The following is an 18694-nucleotide window of genomic DNA, read 5'->3' as shown; positions in this document are numbered from 1 at the left end:
TGTCATACCCCTATTTCCAAACCTATTCAGCATGCCTCAAATGAAACACACTCATCTCAACACTCACCTTTTGTCCAGCAGGACAGGAGCAGTTGAAAGTCTTGAGGTGGCCAACTTGCTCACTGCCAACAGTGGGCCTTACTTCCAGGGGAGGTGCTTCCGTCAGGACTGTGACCTGGCACTACACCCAAACACTCAATGTCATGACAAAGCCTTTGATGCTAGAAAACTTTCTCTTCCACTCTTTTTAGAGAAACTGCATAGGCATTACTGGACAACATATGACTAACTGAGTCCTTGGGAGGAACAAAATCCCACAAAAGCCATTCATTTAAACAGTAGGGAAAATGTAGCAAAATCATCAATGACTGTCTTTAAGCAGGACTGAGGGGAGAAGAGTGAAAGGAGGGTGGAAGTTTCTAATGAGAACTGGGCACAGAAAACTAAGCAGCAACTGGCACTGTTTTAGTTCTTCCCAAATAAAACCAGTGGGAAACATGTTGAATATTTCATGCTGAATTTCTGTTGTTCCATCATCATTTCAGGGTTTTGTTTCTCCTGACACTTTGACAAGGAAAGAGCAACTTGGAAGCTTCAAATTCCTCATACTCATCCCTATGCAGTGATCGTTTCTTGGCGCTCCTACATTACCAATTATATAGTTAGTTTCATTCACCATCATTAAAAAAATTATAATCCCACACTGTCATATAGTCCCTGATTTATGTAATAGGTTTCAGGGAAGAGTGTTCATGTGAAAATTAATAAATGACAAAAAGAAGCTTACTGGTCCAGAGGGAATGTCACAGCAGGTCTCCAGCTCAGCATGACGAGAATCACAGTAAATAACCATCCGCTGAAGATCAAACTAGAAGACAAAGTAAAGCCATAGTCTCAGAGACAGTAAATTATTAAAGACCACATGTCCTTTTGCTTCGATACAAGCAGTGCAGATGAATACAAACAAAAATCAGATGGGGATAACTTCATAGTGATTCTATGGATCTTGTAGTCAATGTCTATCTCTCCTTATCAATAATAGACCAATATCTCAGCATGCTCCAAGAGTGCTGAGCTAATGAGACCCTGAATATACCTATTAAAATTCTGGTACAGGTTTTCAAACAAATAAAAAGGCACGTGAATCCCCATGTCCTGGCCAATTTCCTGTCTGAGAAGACATATTCTGAGCACCTTCATCCTTCCTTGAATTTTTTCTAACATAAATTTTGTTTTCCTCCTACCGTGTCTTGCATCTTCTGAACATTTACCCCTGTGTGAGAAATGCTATTAGCAAGCTTAGTATGCACATTTCATCCATTTTGCACAGCTAAGAAAGATTATACATCTCAAAACACTAACCAATCACACATAAGTTACACTGCCTTGGCACTCCCACCAGACATCCACGTCCAATCTCAAGGTCTCAACTTCAGTTCAACTGGAGCAAGAATCATTTAACAGAATTATCTTTCATAGAATGATAGAATGGACTGGGGTGGAAGCAACCTTAAAGATCATGTAGTTCCAACCCCCCTGTAGGTTACCATAGCTCTAATCAGCACACACAGTACTTACATCAATGGGGACACTGTCATACAAGCGTTTGCCAATCACAGTCTTTCCTTGAATGTCAATATTTTCTCTGTCTTCAATAGGCAGCATCTGCACCAGTCTGCAGTCTATGTAAAGTGAGACAGCCTTTGACTGAATACTAAGGGCAATTTTGTGCCAGTTGCGGTCAAAAAGATCACTAACTCGTGCATTTCGGAAGACTACTCTCACAGCATCCTTGGTGAGCCCAACGGCATTGTACTCCACAGCTTTGTTCTCTCCATCCAGTCGTATTGAGACCTATATGAGGAGACAGAAATGATTTTACTAGAAAAGTAAAGAGCCTCCACCTTCCTCCCACTTTCCTTTCACTGCACTAACACCTCAAAGTCAGGAGTGGTACAGCACGTGGTGAGAAGCCCAAGGAAGGAGCAGAGGACAGAGTTTTGTGTGAGATGGGAAGCTGGACAGGGGGCCTGCAGCTGTTCCAATAAATATGACAGGACAGGGCACAGGGCGGGGTGCAGACCTCTGGCCACCTAAGAGCTTCTCTTGGGAGTACCGTCTCTGGCATGGCTTCAGCACAAGCCACCTTGATGCCTCCCAGGCAATGCTTGGGCATAATTGGGTGGTAGCCCATCAGAGACATCTACCCAAAGGCGGAAACAAAAAACTGTGCTTGTTTTGTATCATTCTATCTTATGCATTCCTCCACTACTTCCCTGCAGTTTCTGTGCTCTTTAGTACCCATCACATCCTCAGCCATCCCACAGGGCATGGACAAATGCCTTATGGCCTGGTATGAAACCAGTTTGCTGAGCTGTAGCACTGCTCATACTTTATTTCATATGCTTTGAACAGAAAACTGAAACATACAATAATAATTAAGCCTTAAGCTAAGAGAAGACCTAGGACCATGTATTACACAATGTGAACTCAGACAGAACATGCCACTTAAAGGCGGTGATGAAGGCTCACTCCTGGCCTAATCCAGCTAATTAGACAATGTCTGGGGTATAGGAAAGTTAGAACAGTTTAAGGACAGATGGTATCAAATGTCTTTCTTTCTGACTAAAATAATTAAATGTAACACACAAGAAATGAGGACCTAAATGATCATTCACAAGGAAAGCATGTACAAGTTAGAGTAGGAATAAAAGTCCTTTTAATTCTGGATTAAATCACATCACTCCACCTGATCACTGCAGAATCAAACCCCCATCACTGCTTCCCACTATCTTTCTCCCTCTACCTGCATCTGCCTTTCTTCCCCCACAAGCCACTCCTAACAGCATCTCACTACGCCCCCTCACTGTGTTGCAATCTATAGAGCTGGCAAAAATAGGCTGTTGAAGACATTATACTTTTAGTTAATTTATAAATTTATATTTTCTTTTACCACAGCCAGGCAGTTACCAGGAAGCAGCAGAGAATGGAGCAAAGTGCAGAGCCAGAGGAACAAACAGTACATCCACAAGCTGCAGAGCTGGAGGGAGTTTGGACACATCAGTACCAAGCCACGTCTAACGTAAGCAGCCCAGGGCAGGCTGACTCCAGATCTGATCCAACATCTCCATGCAGCTGAGCATCATGTTGGCTAGAAATGCTAGCTTGGATCAGTGTTAGCTCAGAAGTATCTGCAGTCTGTAAGCTATGAAGGTCTGCAATGTAGTGGCTACACTGCTACTGACTTTGCATGAAACAAAGCTCACAAGACTCTAAGGCACTTCTGGCACTACAGTTTAAGGAACTTTTGAAAATATTATTTGGAATCTTGAGTGCTTTTTTATCTCCAGACCTAAGCAGTTCAAGTTTCCAGCTATCTCCAAGAAACACCGAGTCATATACATATTCTCACTCTGTAGGAATTAGGAATACATGTTAGCACAGTAAATCACATTTCTATTTAACATTTCATGCTGACAGCCCAGTTAAGAGTCACAGGTAATGCCATCAGCACCAAGTTTGTACTGAACACAAAAACATACAGTCCATCAAGCCACTCCACCCTCAAGCACACTTGAACCCCAAAACTATAGCATGTTGCTAAGAACATGCTATATAGGAACAGATAGCACTTTATTTGACTCTGATGGTATTTTTCTGCTGTGAAACTGTGAGTGCTTGACAAAAATTACTAGCTCAGACTCTGCAGCAGGCAGGATTCAAGGTTGTGGAGCGATAACAGGTGCTACTTCCATGTCCTAAGTAGGGAATCCATAATGCCTTTGCATTGTAGCTAGAAGACTATGTAAAAACTTGACATAACTCACTGGTCTGTGCTTATCTCTTTCCAAACAGGCAAAATATTTTCCCTGAACAGAACTACCTGAACAATACAATCAAAAATCCAGAAGTGGTTTCAAGAGAAAAGATGGTATATTTTCTTCTCTCTTTCCAACTAACACAACTATCTGCATGCTAACAATATTCAAGGTCTACCCAAATCTTCCTCCAGAGTTTGAATTAAAGGTAAAAGATTTTCAGCAGAATGAACTGAAAGACAGGCAAAGGGATTTTTACTAGTCCACAAGGGAAAAGGAGTGGGAAATTAAGGCAAGAAAGCTGGTTCATGCAGTAAAAGAGAAACAAGGATGTTTTTGCTGGCTGCAAAGGGCCTCGTACCTGTGGTATGCCATACTTGTCAATAATCTGCCAAATATACCAGTCTTCTTTCCTTGAAGACTTCCGGAATTTGAAGGTAGTTACAAAGGCATATTCATCAGGGAGACCTTCTGGAAATACATCCCTGGAATGAGAGGGGAAAACAAAACAATGTGTTTGGCTCAGCAGGGAAAAGCAGGACTTTTAAAACACTCTGCATGTCCCAGCAACGCTTCCCAGAATTATCACAGAGTTCCTACAAATTCTGCTGTAGTTGGGAGCCGGCAGAAGTATGGACATGAGCTTGTGCCCTCCGGGTAGCTCTGTCCTTAAGGAGCCTGTTTTCATTACAATGGTGAAGCTCTCAAATTAAATAAGAAACAGTAAAAATCTGCAGTCTTGCATCCATCATGTCATAACAGTTGTTTTTCACTTGATGCTTCAGTTCATGCAATCTGTAAATCATTCTGTTCTTCTCCAGATGAACTGGAGACTTATAACATCAGAGAATGGGCAGGTACACCTGAAACCCTCTGTAATTGTTCCAAGTTATAGCAACAAATATTGTAATATTCGCCCTCAAACAGGCACTACACCTCATGCCTGTCCACAAAGATGTTCCTTGGCTGATAGCCCGGGAGAACAGAAGAATCTTCTCAAATCAAACATTGCAAACACATTAGGCAGAAATTCATTCAGTATGCCACCATGATCCATGATTAAGTTTGAAGTAACCAAACCCAGCATAAATAATATACCAAATGATGAGCATGCAGGGCTGAACAGAAGGGATAAATAACCCAGCATCTTTTTTGTTTTGTCACCAGACATTACTGGATGCCTAAGAAAGAGAACAAACAAAACAAACACATCCCCCCTACTTCCAACTCTTTGGGATCCAGGGGTCAAATTCAGACACAGCTTCAATTTCTATATGGATAACTTCTTATGGATTTATCTTGTATGAATTTCTCCATTCTTCCCGTGAACTTAGGTAAACTTATTACGTTGACAACATCCTTTGGCAAGGAATCACACAGCTCTGCTACACAATGTATAATGAGTGTCTTCTTGCTTGCTTAGGACCTAGCCCAACCTATTAGGCCCAACACAATAAACCACTTCTATTTCTATTTTTTTATGCCATTCATGATTTTGCAAAGTCTGCTTACAATGCCTTTAAGCCATCTCTTTTCCCAGATGGAGAGTCTCAGTTAACTTTGTTGTTCCTCATACCCAAGCCAGCATGCTCCTCTGGTCATTACTAAATAGTCTGTTCCTAAATATCATGTCTTCACTTCCAGACACCAGAGCAGTCAGGCACAAGCACCCATTAGAAAACAAAACACAACAGCAGCAGTTAATGAAAGGCAAAACAATAAAGACAGATTCTTGTTAGGAATACTTGACATAGTCTATCACTATGCAGAAACTGACGGTCAAAGGCACACAAATCTAAAGGCTTTCAATGGTGTTTAAAGCAAAAAGTCCTCAAAATTTCCAAAATACTTTGTTTTGCATTCACAGCAAAGGCTGAAAGCCAGTATCCTAATGTCAAAATATTCAGTCGTCTTTTATCTGCGCTTTGAATTTCCTATCTTTTTAGTCAAATTAAGAATCCCGAACACTCTGGTTCCATTCACTTGCTGTATAAAATGCCCAGGCAGGCTATGCACCATTATAAGCTTCCCAGTGGGAAGACCTAACACAAGAGAAGTCTGAGCCAGGGTCCCACTAGCTCCTTTACAAATTCCTTCCTTTAGGAGAGCAGACAAGACTGTCTCACTTCTTGGTACTAGCTATTCACAAACTAGCCCTCACCCCAGCACCTGTCTTGCATGGCTCACAAAACAGCCAGACACTTCCCTTCCTCCCTTTATGACAAAACAAGTGTGTTAGTTGTCACTTTTGTGGCAGAGTTGCCATAGAGAATACAACTGGCATGACTGGGGTACTGAAAGCCACCAAGAAAGTCTACAGGATGTTTGGCAAGAGAGAGTTGGGTTAGTCACATCAGCCTTCCCAACAGGGCACTCTGCCAGATCTCCTTCACCGTTGACATGCTTTAATGCAAACGTCCTGTCAGAGGTCTTTGTATACTCAGTATGTCCAAGTTTGTCAGAGACGATATATGTTTCAGCTTTTAACATATAACCCTTCAATAAACTTCAGGAAGGTGGAAATGCTGATAATTTAAAAGGCATTGCTTACTGCTCCATCCTATTGACCAAGATCCATGAACATGTCTACATGAGTGCTGCAAGTTGAGGGCATTTCCCTGTGGCTCAGCTCCCCAAACTCTGTCATTTCTGCATACATACCTAGTGCATTTACCTTCATTGATTCCTCACCATCTATCTTCAGCATCACAACTGGGTTTAATGAGTTTCCTCATTACTTGTCCTTTAAGATTCTGATTCACGTTTTGGGCACAGACAGTCCTATTGGAATACTCTTCTAGCTAAAGCCCACCACCAACTCCAACCTCCTACTGAACGAAAAACAAGCAAACAAACTGTTCTTTATTTAATACAGTGGTGACACAAAATTGCAGAGTTACCACTATGGGGTTCTTTGCTCTCTTCCTGATCCATAGTACAGTTGTTTTTGACATATCAGCAGGACACACAATTTCAATGCTGCCCTTCCCTAATGTCTTTCCAACTCTGCATATATACAGGTGTGCTTGGCTCCAAGTATGAATTAAATGCAGCGGCTGTAACTATGGCATCACTTCTTTGCTGAGCAGGGACGTATAGGAGCATGTAGTTGAAATTAATTCCCCAAGATACAATGTTGAGCCTTGGGCCTGACAATTAACAACCAAATCCAGAAGATCCAACTCCTGGACAGCTCTGAGCTGGGAACAGGAATAACACCTTGCAAGTTTAAATTCAAGAAGTGTTTTTAGATATTTAATGCCCACAGAAATAACTGGGAGTTAGGTACCTAAATATCCTTGTGAATCTGGCCACACTTCATCACACAGAGGCTGACAAATGGCCCATCAGATAGATTTAAAGTGATAGAAAGCCATAATGACCTATTATCTGTCATCCTCAGCTGATTTTTAAAGATGCCAAAGAACTGGCTGCAAGTTCCTGACAAAGTTTGTGCCAAAAACAAATCTAGAGACACTCTCATTGCTCTGAAGATATGATAAAAGCTGTTTCTGAAGTCCTTGGTCCCTACATTTTTTACAGAGATGCATTACTGCATAAATAACAAAAAACTCTGTTTATGAGTTTTCATTTATTTCCTCACTGAAAACTGATCTCCTTCTAGAAGTTCAGCTTTACTTAGGAATCCAAGGGCACAGATTGCTGTCCCAAGAAATGTTTTATTTCCTTCTTTTACCCAAGGCTGAATTGAACTGATGATCCATATTATGGAACTTTGCTGGATGCCTGGTACCTACAGGGAGCAGTCTGCCAGCTCCTTGGTCTATAATTCTGACAAGAGGATAGATTGCAGAAGAGGCCCTTATAAAACTCCAAGACAGAGAATGCCCTGGTGCTACACGTTAGTCCAGGAGCTAATTAGCCCAGTTACAAAGTCAGGTGATTCACAACATCCACAAAGAAAAAAATACAGTAACCAGGTAGAAGACTCTTTTAGCTATTAACTACTTTCACTATACAAACTCCTTCTTACATGCTTTTGTTTGGCATAAGAGCCTACATCTGTGACAGTCAGCATGAGATCCTGCAAATAAAATAACACTCTGGAGAAAAATATGATTATTAGTTCTCATTTCAAACAATGGATGTAAAAGCAATTAATAGAGTGTCTGCATTTGATGAAGAAAAACAATTAATGTGTTTGCAAAATCTGATCCCTTTACAACAGCTAAAACCTACTACAATGAGATGTAACTCACTGTGCTGGTTTGGGCTGGGATGGAATCAATTTGCTTCATATTAGCTGATATGAGGCTATGTTTGGGATTTGTGCTAAAAGCAGTGTAGATAACTCAGGGTTGTTTTAGTTATTGCTTACACAAAGTCAAGGCCTTTTTCTGCTCCTCACACTATGCCACCAGTGAATAGGCTGCAGGTGCACAAGAATTTTGGAGAGGGCACAGCTGGGGCAGTCGACCTCAAGTGACGAAGGGATATTCCATACCGTATGACATCATGCTCAGTATATAAACCTCGGGGAAATAGATGGAAGGAGGGGACGTTCAGAGTTATGGCATTTGTCTTCCCAAGTAACTGGCAGGTGTGGTAGAGCTGTACTTTCCTGGAGATGGCTTAACACCTGTGGCTGATGGAAAGTAGTGAAGGAACTCCTCGTTTTGCTTTGCCTATGTGCTCGGCTTCTGTTTTACCTACTAAACTGTCTTTATCTCAGTCCCTGAGTTTACTCACTGTTACTCTTCTGATTCTCTGTCTCATCCCATCAATGGACGAGGAAGTGAGTTGGCTGTGTAGGGCTTAGTTGCCAGCTGGGGTTAAAACATTGCTCTCATTGAGGTCTATGAAGCAAGGCTGGAGACAGACAGTTCATTTCATATGTCTCACATTACCACAGGCTCTTAGAATGAAGAGAGCGGAGACAGGAAGTAAGAAGGAAAATAAAAGGCTATTGAAGGATTGCCACGACATAGAATCAACCCCACCCATACACCCTTGGTAGACATTTTTATGGCCTCTACTTCAGAAACTTCAGTAACAGAATAGATGCAATCTCTCTAGGTAGTTTCTTCCTATGTTTCACTATCGTATGTGTTGCAAAAAGAGTCTATCCTAAATCTCACTTACTGCAGTTTCATCTTCCTGAAACATTTTTTTTTCTACAAGGAAACATGCAAAAAACTAGTTCTCCTTACTCAGCTGCAATGTTTCATATATCAGCTCTCCCTTCAATCTATTACTGTCTATAAGATAAAAAAAAAACCCCAAAACTTTCAGTCATTCTACCTCAGTCATGGTTAATCTCCATTTCCCTGTTAGAAGTAGGAGGCTCAATGTCTATATTCACACTAGTAAACAACAGTTTGGGTCCATTGGCTAGTTATGAGTGCAGCTCAGCAAAATGTCCTTTTGACAAAAAAACCAATCATACCTGAACTGCCTTTAGGGAACAGTCTTTGGCATACTCCATCCTCCACACCAGGTCCCGATATTGTCCGAGATAACGTTGCTTGGTATCAGCCAAAAGTAATTTGATATGAATATGCAAACAGGTGAAGACCACAAATGATAGAGGTTTAGTTCTAGAGATCATGAATTTACCCCATTTAATTGGCTAATAGACATATTCCTACTAACTTCACAGTAGATTTGGACAGATGTTTATTCTGCTAGTTTACAAGCACTTGTCTGGCAATACAGGTCATAAGATCAGATGGGGGCCACAGTAAGATCCTTCAGCTGGGAGTCTGCTCTCACCACTTCCTTAAGAGCAGGGAGCTGTGTGTCTGATCCCTGACTTAGGCATAGTATCTTGGCCTTTTTCCAACTCCAGCACCATGAGAAATTTTGGGACAGGTCCCAGACCAGGACTAGGAGCTCCCTCTGGTATGGAGGAAGAGAGGGGAAAAGCAAAAGACAAGGCTGGCAGGAAGATGGAAAGGATGCAGCATTGAATTTCAAATCCTAGAATTGTTGAGTGTGGAAGGGACTTTTTGAGATCATCTAGTATAAAGGTTTTTCTCTTGCAGAATTTCATGGGTTTAGTTTGTTCCCATTGCTTCTTGTGTTGTCAACAGATACACAAGAAAAACAACAGCACAAACAACAACAACAAACTACTTATCTCAATTTGAAAAAGGAATGAAAATGGACAGGTCTCTGTAATCTGTGCTATCCAATGGTTAATTATGTTCCTTATTAAAAGCGTGCCTTTCTTCCACACTAGTTTTGATATCACTAATAGGTAGCCACTGGCTTCCAGTCGACTGCTGTCCTTAGCACCAGAGTTTCACTAAACTCTGATTCACCAGAGGTTCTTACAATGATAACTTCAGCGGCTAACCACTTCTTAATTTCACCTGACCTCACTGCAGTTCTCAAATTTCTCACCATTTCTCACTCAACTTCTTTCATAGTTATTTATACCTTCATTCTGCCCATTCCTACCCACTGAATTACAGACATAGCATCCAGCTGCAGCGATTGAGTTGCATGATATGGGGATAGTCAGCTCATACTTAAAAATTCTCCTTATACACACAAGGAGTGCACTGGTCCTGTTTGCCATAGTATCACCCAGAGCTCAGATTGAGTAGAACATCATTCCCAGAATTTCTGAAGCATAAACCGGATGTCTCCATTTCAAGGGATTCTTTCTGTGTAATCTTGGTGCTAACACTCTTCTAGTGACAAGCACACTACCACGAGATGCTACAAGACACAGCAAGCAGACATTCTACCAGAGACTGCTGTGAGCCAAACAAAAAAGGTTTATTTCCTCTTCATACACACAGCACTTAAGTATACTACTTCTCAAAACCAAGGTGTCTTTAGTTTTCTGGCCTTCTGCTACATCATGAATTTACTTACCCTGAGAATTGACATCATTATGGACTACAGAGCAAATATTTTTCCTTTCAGTATATGATATTTGTACTTTTAAAAAAAAAAAAGATTGTGCTTTTATATGAACGAGGGGAGAAGAGTAAATTAATCCAGGTTGGCTGCAGGATAAGAAAAAATGCTGTGAAGTCAAGCAGATGTAAGTCACAGGACAATATCAATGGTACAGTGATCTGAGTAAAAGAGCTAAAACAGAATAACAAATAACAGCCCTCATCCATAAGAAGGAAAAGAATTACTATCAGGTTTTTAAGTTGATGTTCAAACTAGCACAGAGAAATTTACTGCTAAAATGTTAATGATGACAATTCAATCTATCGTTCATGGTTACTCAGTGAAATTATGCACTCACTTTTTGCAAGGCTTATACTAGCAGGACTCAAATAACAATAACAATCTGAAGAGAAACCGTTCTGATAGACTACAACACAAGTGGCAGCCTCAGGTCATAAAAAGCTCCAAAGACTGAACCCACATTGACACAGAATTATAAAACGCTCGCTCTTTTAGGAGGCCAGAATACAGTTAACTGATAAAAACATCTACCACAAACTGGTCTCCTGTGATTAGCAAACGTGTATCTCAGTGGGAGTGCTACCAAATATTCTTTTTAGAAGCTATTTATTATGCCTTAAGTTCTTTTGTGGATTTCTTGATACTACTCCTCATGACCATTGAGATACACTGAAACCAGCTATAACTCTACTATGATGGAGCCTGTAGTTGGTGTGGAGGAATCTAAACTCATTGAAGAGATTCTGTGCCAGTAGAACCGAAAGAGCCTATCAAATCAGCAATATACAGGTAGTTACTAAATAACTACTATAAAATGTATCGAGAGGAAGCAAATAATGTAAAGCAGAGCTTTGGATGAAAATAAAGTGAAAAACTAGGGTACTCACTCAGTTTTCTGAACAACAGGGAAGCTTCCAAGTCGTACATAAGCACTCTGGATTCCATTTTCTTTCATTCCAAAAATCTGTTTCACGCTGAACGAATCCATCAAGTCAAATCCTGTCCATAACGGAAGTGTACATTTGAGGCATTGAATAGGCAGTGGGAAATGACTTCAACTGTATTTGGGTAGTTATCTTAGCCCACAAACACAGCACTTCAGAGATTAACCTTGGTCTTGTAGGGAAAAGTCAGAACAAAATTCTGAAACGGTCTAACCTGCTTAATCCAAAAACTCAAAACCAAACATTCAAACTTAACAATTCTTGGGGAGATTAGAATAAAGTTCTCCAGAAATCAACAGTTATTGTTTACCTTGTTGCATCATTTAAAAAAATTCTGTATCATTCATTATTCCCTTTGCAGAAAAATGCAGGGAGGCGGACGGAAACACATATTCATGGAAGCATAGAACAGTTAGGGTTTGAAGGGATCTTCAAAGATCATTAGGTCCAAGCCCCATACCATGGCAAGCAACACATTTCATTAGATCAAGTTGCTCACCGCCTCATCCAACTTGATCTTGAACACTTCCAGTGAAGAGGCAACCACAGCTTCACTGGGCAACCCATTCCAGTGTTGTACCACCCTCATCGCAAACATTTCTTCCAAATATCCAACCTAAATTTACTTCTTTACAGTTTAAAACTGTTGCCCCTTATCCTGTCACTACAGGCATTGGTAAAAAGGTGTTCCATCCCTCCATTTTCGTGGCCTTGCTCTGGACCTGAACCAACAGGTCCATGCCTTTATAATTCTATGATTTGATTGAAAACTGCTAGTCCAAGACACTTGACTACATACACTCTTCATATAATTTGAATACAACTTAGTCTTAGTCCAGTCAATTCATCATCATCTCACAACAAACCCATGCAATGCTACAGGCTTGAGGGTGAATGACTGGAAAGTCACCTGATAGAAAAGGACACGGGGATGCTAATCAACAGCTGGCTGAATATGAGTCATCATTGTGCCCTGGTGGCCAGAAGGAATAGTGTGTCAGGAACAGTGTAATCAGCAAGACTAGGGAAGTGATCATCCCCCTGTACTCAATGCTGGTGAGGCTGCACCTCAATTACTGTATTCAGTTTGGGGCCTCTAACTACAAGAAAGACAATGAGCTGCTGGCACATTTGCAAAGAATAGCAACTAAGCTGGTGAAGGGTCTGGAGCAAAAGTCTTATGAGGAGCAACTAAGGGAACTGTTCTTGGTTTATTCTGTAGAAAAGGAGGCTCAGGGAAGACCTTATCAGTCTCTATAACAACCTGAAAACAGTTGCTATCTCAGCAAGCGTTGGTCTCTTTATCCAGGTGACGCGTGATAGTAGGAGAGGAAATGGCCTCAAGTACCAGGGAAGGTTTAGATTGGATATTATGAAAAATTCTTCACCAAAAGAGTTGTCAGGCATTGGAAAAAGCTGCCCAGGGAAGTGTTTGAGTCACCATCTGTTGAGGTATTTAAGACGTATGAATGTAGTGCTTAGGGACATGGGTTTAGTGGCAGTCTGGCAGTATAAGGTTTACAGTTGGACTTTACGATCTTAAAGGTGTTTTCCAACCTAATTTTTTCTATGATTCTGTAATTCTATGAGCTGTTAATCTTGACTGCAGACATTTGTGTAAATCTTCTGACTTTGTTCTTACAAGGCTTATTATCTTAATCATAAACCACAAGCATAGGTCTACGCAGCAGCAGCACTAATATGGTCCCAGCCACAACAGACCCATGATACGAAGTCCAGCTGCTAAACCCTGCCAAGGACAGTGCGGGTACAACTGTGCCATGTTTCTGAATGCATCCAGTTCCTGAAGATGCAGTATTGTGTGCATGCAATCATCCTGCTTTTAGCTCCAAACTGGCTCCACAAGAAGCACATCCAAACTAAAATCCACTCTCAAAACCAAACACATTGTGGAGTTAGAGGCAAAGACACCGCAAAGGGCAGATTGTGAGCAACTGAGCAGAGAACCTATGTTTTTCTTTTATTTAGGCTCTGTGTTTTTCTTTTATTTGGGCTATTCCAACCTCTTCTCCCTCTCACATATGCCCCTCTATTACTCTCTTTGCCCCTCTATTCCTCTCTTGTGAGACCTCATCTGCAGTACTGTGTCCAGTTCTGGAATCCTCAACATAAGAAGGATATGGAAATGTTGGAACGGGTCCAGAAGAGGCTACAAGGATGATCAGAGAGCTGGAGTACCTCCCATAGGAGGACAGGCTGAGAGAGTTGGGTTTGTTCAGCCTCGAGCAGAGAAGGCTTTGAGGAGACCTTATAGCGACCTTCCAGTACCTGAACGGGCCTACAAGAAAGCTGGAGAAAGACAGTGAACAAAGGCTTGCAGTGATAGGACTAGGGACAATGGGTATTAACTGGAGAGGGACAGATTTAGACTAGACATAGGGAAGAATTTCTTCATGGTGAGAGTGGTGAGTCACTGGAAAAAGTGGCCCAGGAAAGCTGTGGCTGCCCCATCCCTGGAGGTGTTCAAGGCCAGGTTGGATGGGGCCTTGGGTATCCTCATCCAGTGGGAGGTGTCCCTGCCCATGGCAGGGGGGTTGGAACTAGATGATCTTTAAGGTCCCTTCCAACCCAAACTATTCTATGATTCTATGCTCCTATGAATTACATGTATTAACTCCTGTGGGCGTAATTCCAGCACATAAATCTGGTGATATTATAGTAGCTTATTTTGACAAATTGATTTTAAACTATGGCAATTCTTTTAACTTTGTTCAGTTTGTGAGCTCCTAAAACTTGTATAACATAGACAAACATGTTTGTGTGGTCAACTTAGACCCTAAGATCCTTGGGTTTCTGAATTGTCCTTATGAACTTTTCACAACTTGCAGACTGAAAGCCACTGCATAGCTTGAAAACAGCTGCAACAGGATAAGTCACCCTCTTAATGACATTATTTTTCATATTTATAGGAATACATACGTGCAAAAAACCTGTGTGGGCAAGTCCCAAGGCAAATCAAATGTGACAGCAGACAAGAAACAAAACACAAATCTTTCACCATGGAGCTTTTTCTGAAGAAATAGCTTTTTTTCTGAAGAAATATAATCTTAATTGTTCTCAAAGACATAAATGGTTGCCTGGTGCCAAGTTGAGGCCTTTTGAATCACAGTAACTTTCCTGGCTGTCAACAGCTTTTCCCTGCTGTCCACTCTGTTTTCAGCTATTACTAGACATTCAGGAGGGCAAATAAGGCATTTAAGGTGCTCCAGGGCCTCATGGCTCCACCTCATATCACCTCTGCAGCAACTCTAGTGATACATACTGTAATCAGCCAGGACTGTAGCTATAAATTGTAGCAAATAGACCCTACTGGAACACAAGAGCTCCCTTCTGGAGCTTCTATCACATAAAAAACAGTATGCCCTGTTCATTTAAGACCTCCCATAGCTCATTTCATTATGCCTTTCATATCCCTCACCTACAGTAATCACAGAAATGTAAGCAAGGCAGCTGAGCGTTGCTGGTAAGAAGAGACCATGCTGACTGGCAAGGAAAATTGTTAACCATTCACAGCAGCTGAGCTGTGGTTGGTGAAGGCTTAAACAGTGCCCAAGTGGCATAGTAATGCCAGCCACCAGAGTCCTCAAGCTATGCATTATTTCTCATCTCACGGAGCTCATAAAGCTCCATTGCTGAAAATACACAAGTCAAAGATACAGTGACAGGAACTTCTTGCTAAGTTTTCCCATCATTAGCTTATATTCAGACTTAGCCTCATCCTTCTTTGACAACAGAAACTAATGTTCACATTATGAGCAACTGTGAAGGTGTGCATGCTGGCATGCTTTTCCAATAGAAACAATTTAAGAGTCAGATTTAATCTATCTCTTTTTTTTTCCCCATGAGTTCCTAACAAAATGTACTTAAGAGAGCCTAAATAAAATCATGAAAAATACACAAGGTTGTTAAAACCATTTTGCAAGCAGAACTTGCAATAATGAAAACAAGTCATGCTCATGACTTAGATTATCTCATTTGCATTCAGGATTGAATAAAGCACACAGGTAAATCATAATAGGATTTTTCTTATTCAGGATATGGATCATCAAATCACAAATTTCTTGATATACTTTTTCTTAAAAAGTGAATGAGAGTTGTACTTCGAAAAAATGCCATGTAAAACCACAGAAAAATTAAGTCCCAGGTGTGTCAGAATCCACACGCTAAACAAGCAAAAGGTTTTGTTTAATCACGCTATGAATTTTTTTCTCTGTCAAATTCATATATTGCCTCCACTTTCCTTACAGAGTGCTGTGAAACAAATGAATTTATGTTTACAGAGCACTGCACATGTGTTTCATCTGGCTAAATGTCAGGTCTCTAGACAGGCTAATAACATAGACTCTTATGCAGTTAGACACTGAGAGTCAAATACAGGCACTCCTAGGAAAAGATTAATCTAATATTAAAACAGATGCCAAAAGTGCATGTTTCTCTCTGTTGACACAGAGACAGGTTAGGATGCTCAGGTTGCATGCTAAACCTCACCTAGTAAAGGTCTACGGCTGGTGAGATAGCCTCCACTCTTAGATACTCCATTGCCAGCCAAAGCCTGTGGAGGTAACGGACAATTTGGTTGCTGGAGGATTTCAATACCATTACAGAAAATATGGCTGCAGGTCATATACTAAGCAACAAAGAACTGTGCTGAGGATGAGACGTAATTTACCTAATTTTAACTGCCTAAAAGGAGACGTCTGATATATCTAGGTTGCCTTAGTCCCTTTGTGGGTCAGCAGAGAAATGTAGGAGTTTCTAGGAAGATGACTCATGGCATCTGTCTCAGACCTGCTTACAAACAGTTTGGCAGTGTCTACCTCCTTCCATTCAGCAGAAAGGAAGCCCATATAGACAATAACTTTCAGACTGCTGAAGTTGGGAGATATATATTCTACTCATAAAGAATGCTATCCATTTTGTGCAGTGAATGCAGCTGAAGCAAAGAGGAAAACATGTTAACTAATCATGTATAACATATTTATGTTGTCTCAATTGCTACCAGGATTAAATAAAAGTTTCAGATGTTTAAATTCAGAACAGCAATATCTTAAGTTTGCTATCCCGACCGTTTATTGTAAAAGCCTCCTTAAATAGATACCATTCTATTTTGAAGTAGGAGAAGAAACAAGAAAACCCAAAATACCATCAACGTTCCTGTAAAAAGAACAGGTGATGTTTTAATCATTTCTCCAACACTTGAAGAGGAGTTTATACCTGGCACTGTCTGGGTGCTAACAGTGCAGCAGAAATGGCTCACTTAGATCTTTCTTTAAAATCTGACTTGCCATTTAGTCAATTGTACAGCATTTCTAGGGTAGAGTGACAGCAGAAATATGTCCATTGTTTTTCCACCACCAAGGAGAGATCATATTTTCAGTGTCATAGGGAAAAAAATCCTATGCACAGCTTCCCAATCATCTCCACAAGTGAAATGGGAAAGAACATAAACTAGGAAGGACAAAGCCACTGCTTTCCAGCCACTGCATCATGCTTGAGCACAGGGTGAAAGGGAGGGACTTCCCTGTTCTCAGTTGCTTTGATTTAAAAGGTGCAGTTTTGTGTACCAGTGCAGGTGTGATTTCCCAGTTTGCTTATAAACTATTTAATCAGTAATGCCATAAACATGGCAATTAATAAGATGAATAATGCTCTTTGATCATAAGTGTCCTACTTCATTATAGCTTCTAAAACAATATGGGGTCTCTAACATGATTACTACTCCTGAAAAGCAGCACACCCTAATCCATTAACATTAAAATTAAAATAATGACCTGAAAGAGAAGCTCAGATTCCTAACAGCATACTTGGCTTGAAAAGCAATTTCTTATGCAGTGCTCTGCTGATCAAATCAGCCGAATGCCTCTTTACTTGCAAGTAATAACTCCCTTACAGGAAGCAGCCCATTATTCCAGCATCAGAAAACACACTCAGATTTTCTGTTACAGGGAGAGGATGGGCAAAATTTGGCGCTGGGCAATTTCTACATCATCTGACAGTAATATGACACCAGATTCTCTTTTACAGGAAAGATGTCCACACTGCACCCAACCACACCATAAAGTGTGGGCAAAGGACAATCAAACAGCTTTGTACTTGTCCAGTGGTCCTATGACATTTTTTCCAAATAATTATTTCAAGACTAGACTAAAGGGGTTATGGTTGGTTGCCCTGACTATGAATTGGATTTTTGCCTGGCTGCATTAAAGATCCGATATGGACAGCATTGTGGGAGCTACTGCGTTTATTCAGAGATTTTCCTGTCTGTCTTACATTCAGGGGCAAAAAAAAACCCCAAATTAAAATAGCACCCAAACCAGAAAACTAATGCAACAAAGAGAAATTTAATATCCAGAAAATATAGCAGTGTGTACATTTGGAAAATTTTCTCAAAGTAGGATGCAGCCATTAACTTCTTTAGCCTGAAGAAACCTTCTGAGAAAAGTGTTCTGCTTCGCATTCCCAAGAAACTGAAAGTAACACAGGCAAAACAACTATCACTAATTGTGAAAGAGTCTGGTGAGACAAGGACCTGGAAGGGAACACGGAAAGCAGGTGAGAGAGGAATCAGGAAAGGCAATGCGCAATAGAGCCTCAGATGACATGTTCAGAATACATTTATTATGGAGGATTTCCAGCTGCAAGCACTAATATAAAACAAAGCAGCTTCTGCAGGAAATGCTCCACTCTCTGGTCTTGCTTAAACTCTCTCAGCTGAATTATCAGCTTTGTCAACATATTGATGGAGTATCACCAATAGCCAAGGTCAGGTAGGTTGTCATCAGCTACTGTTTCTCTGCGGCTTCTGAAAATAGCAATCTGTATTGCCTGTAATAAAACAGCATATGTTACTTTTACTAGAGGGAGGTCAATGGCAATAAACTTTATGGTAGACTAGAGGAGTGTATAAATTCCTAGGAAGAACAGAATCACTTGGAAGTCTTTCAGCAAATACAAGATCTTATCAATTTTCTTGCCTAGCATTTCTGCAGTCTTGAAAGTTAAGGTTTAATAGATTGC

The 18694-nt window shown here is 40.7% G+C and overlaps 1 protein-coding gene across 1 annotated transcript in view; it reads right to left on the bottom strand.

Moving 5' to 3' along the window:
• The window catches only part of COL22A1 (collagen type XXII alpha 1 chain), a 229564-nt gene that overhangs the window by 131613 nt on the left and 79257 nt on the right, over positions 1-18694 (bottom strand). Inside the window, exons 5-9 of the mRNA XM_054060475.1 lie at positions 11600-11711; positions 4180-4303; positions 1579-1854; positions 788-868; positions 68-181 (exon numbers count right to left, since the gene is read on the bottom strand). Coding sequence (XP_053916450.1) covers positions 68-181; positions 788-868; positions 1579-1854; positions 4180-4303; positions 11600-11711 — 707 coding nt within the window. The remainder of the gene's footprint in view (positions 1-67; positions 182-787; positions 869-1578; positions 1855-4179; positions 4304-11599; positions 11712-18694) is intronic.

This window comes from Cuculus canorus, chromosome 2 (assembly GCF_017976375.1).
Source record: "Cuculus canorus isolate bCucCan1 chromosome 2, bCucCan1.pri, whole genome shotgun sequence".
Classification (NCBI taxonomy): Eukaryota; Metazoa; Chordata; class Aves; order Cuculiformes; family Cuculidae; genus Cuculus; species Cuculus canorus.
Note: the sequence above shows the minus strand (reverse complement) of the source record. Positions and strands in the feature narration are given on the sequence as shown.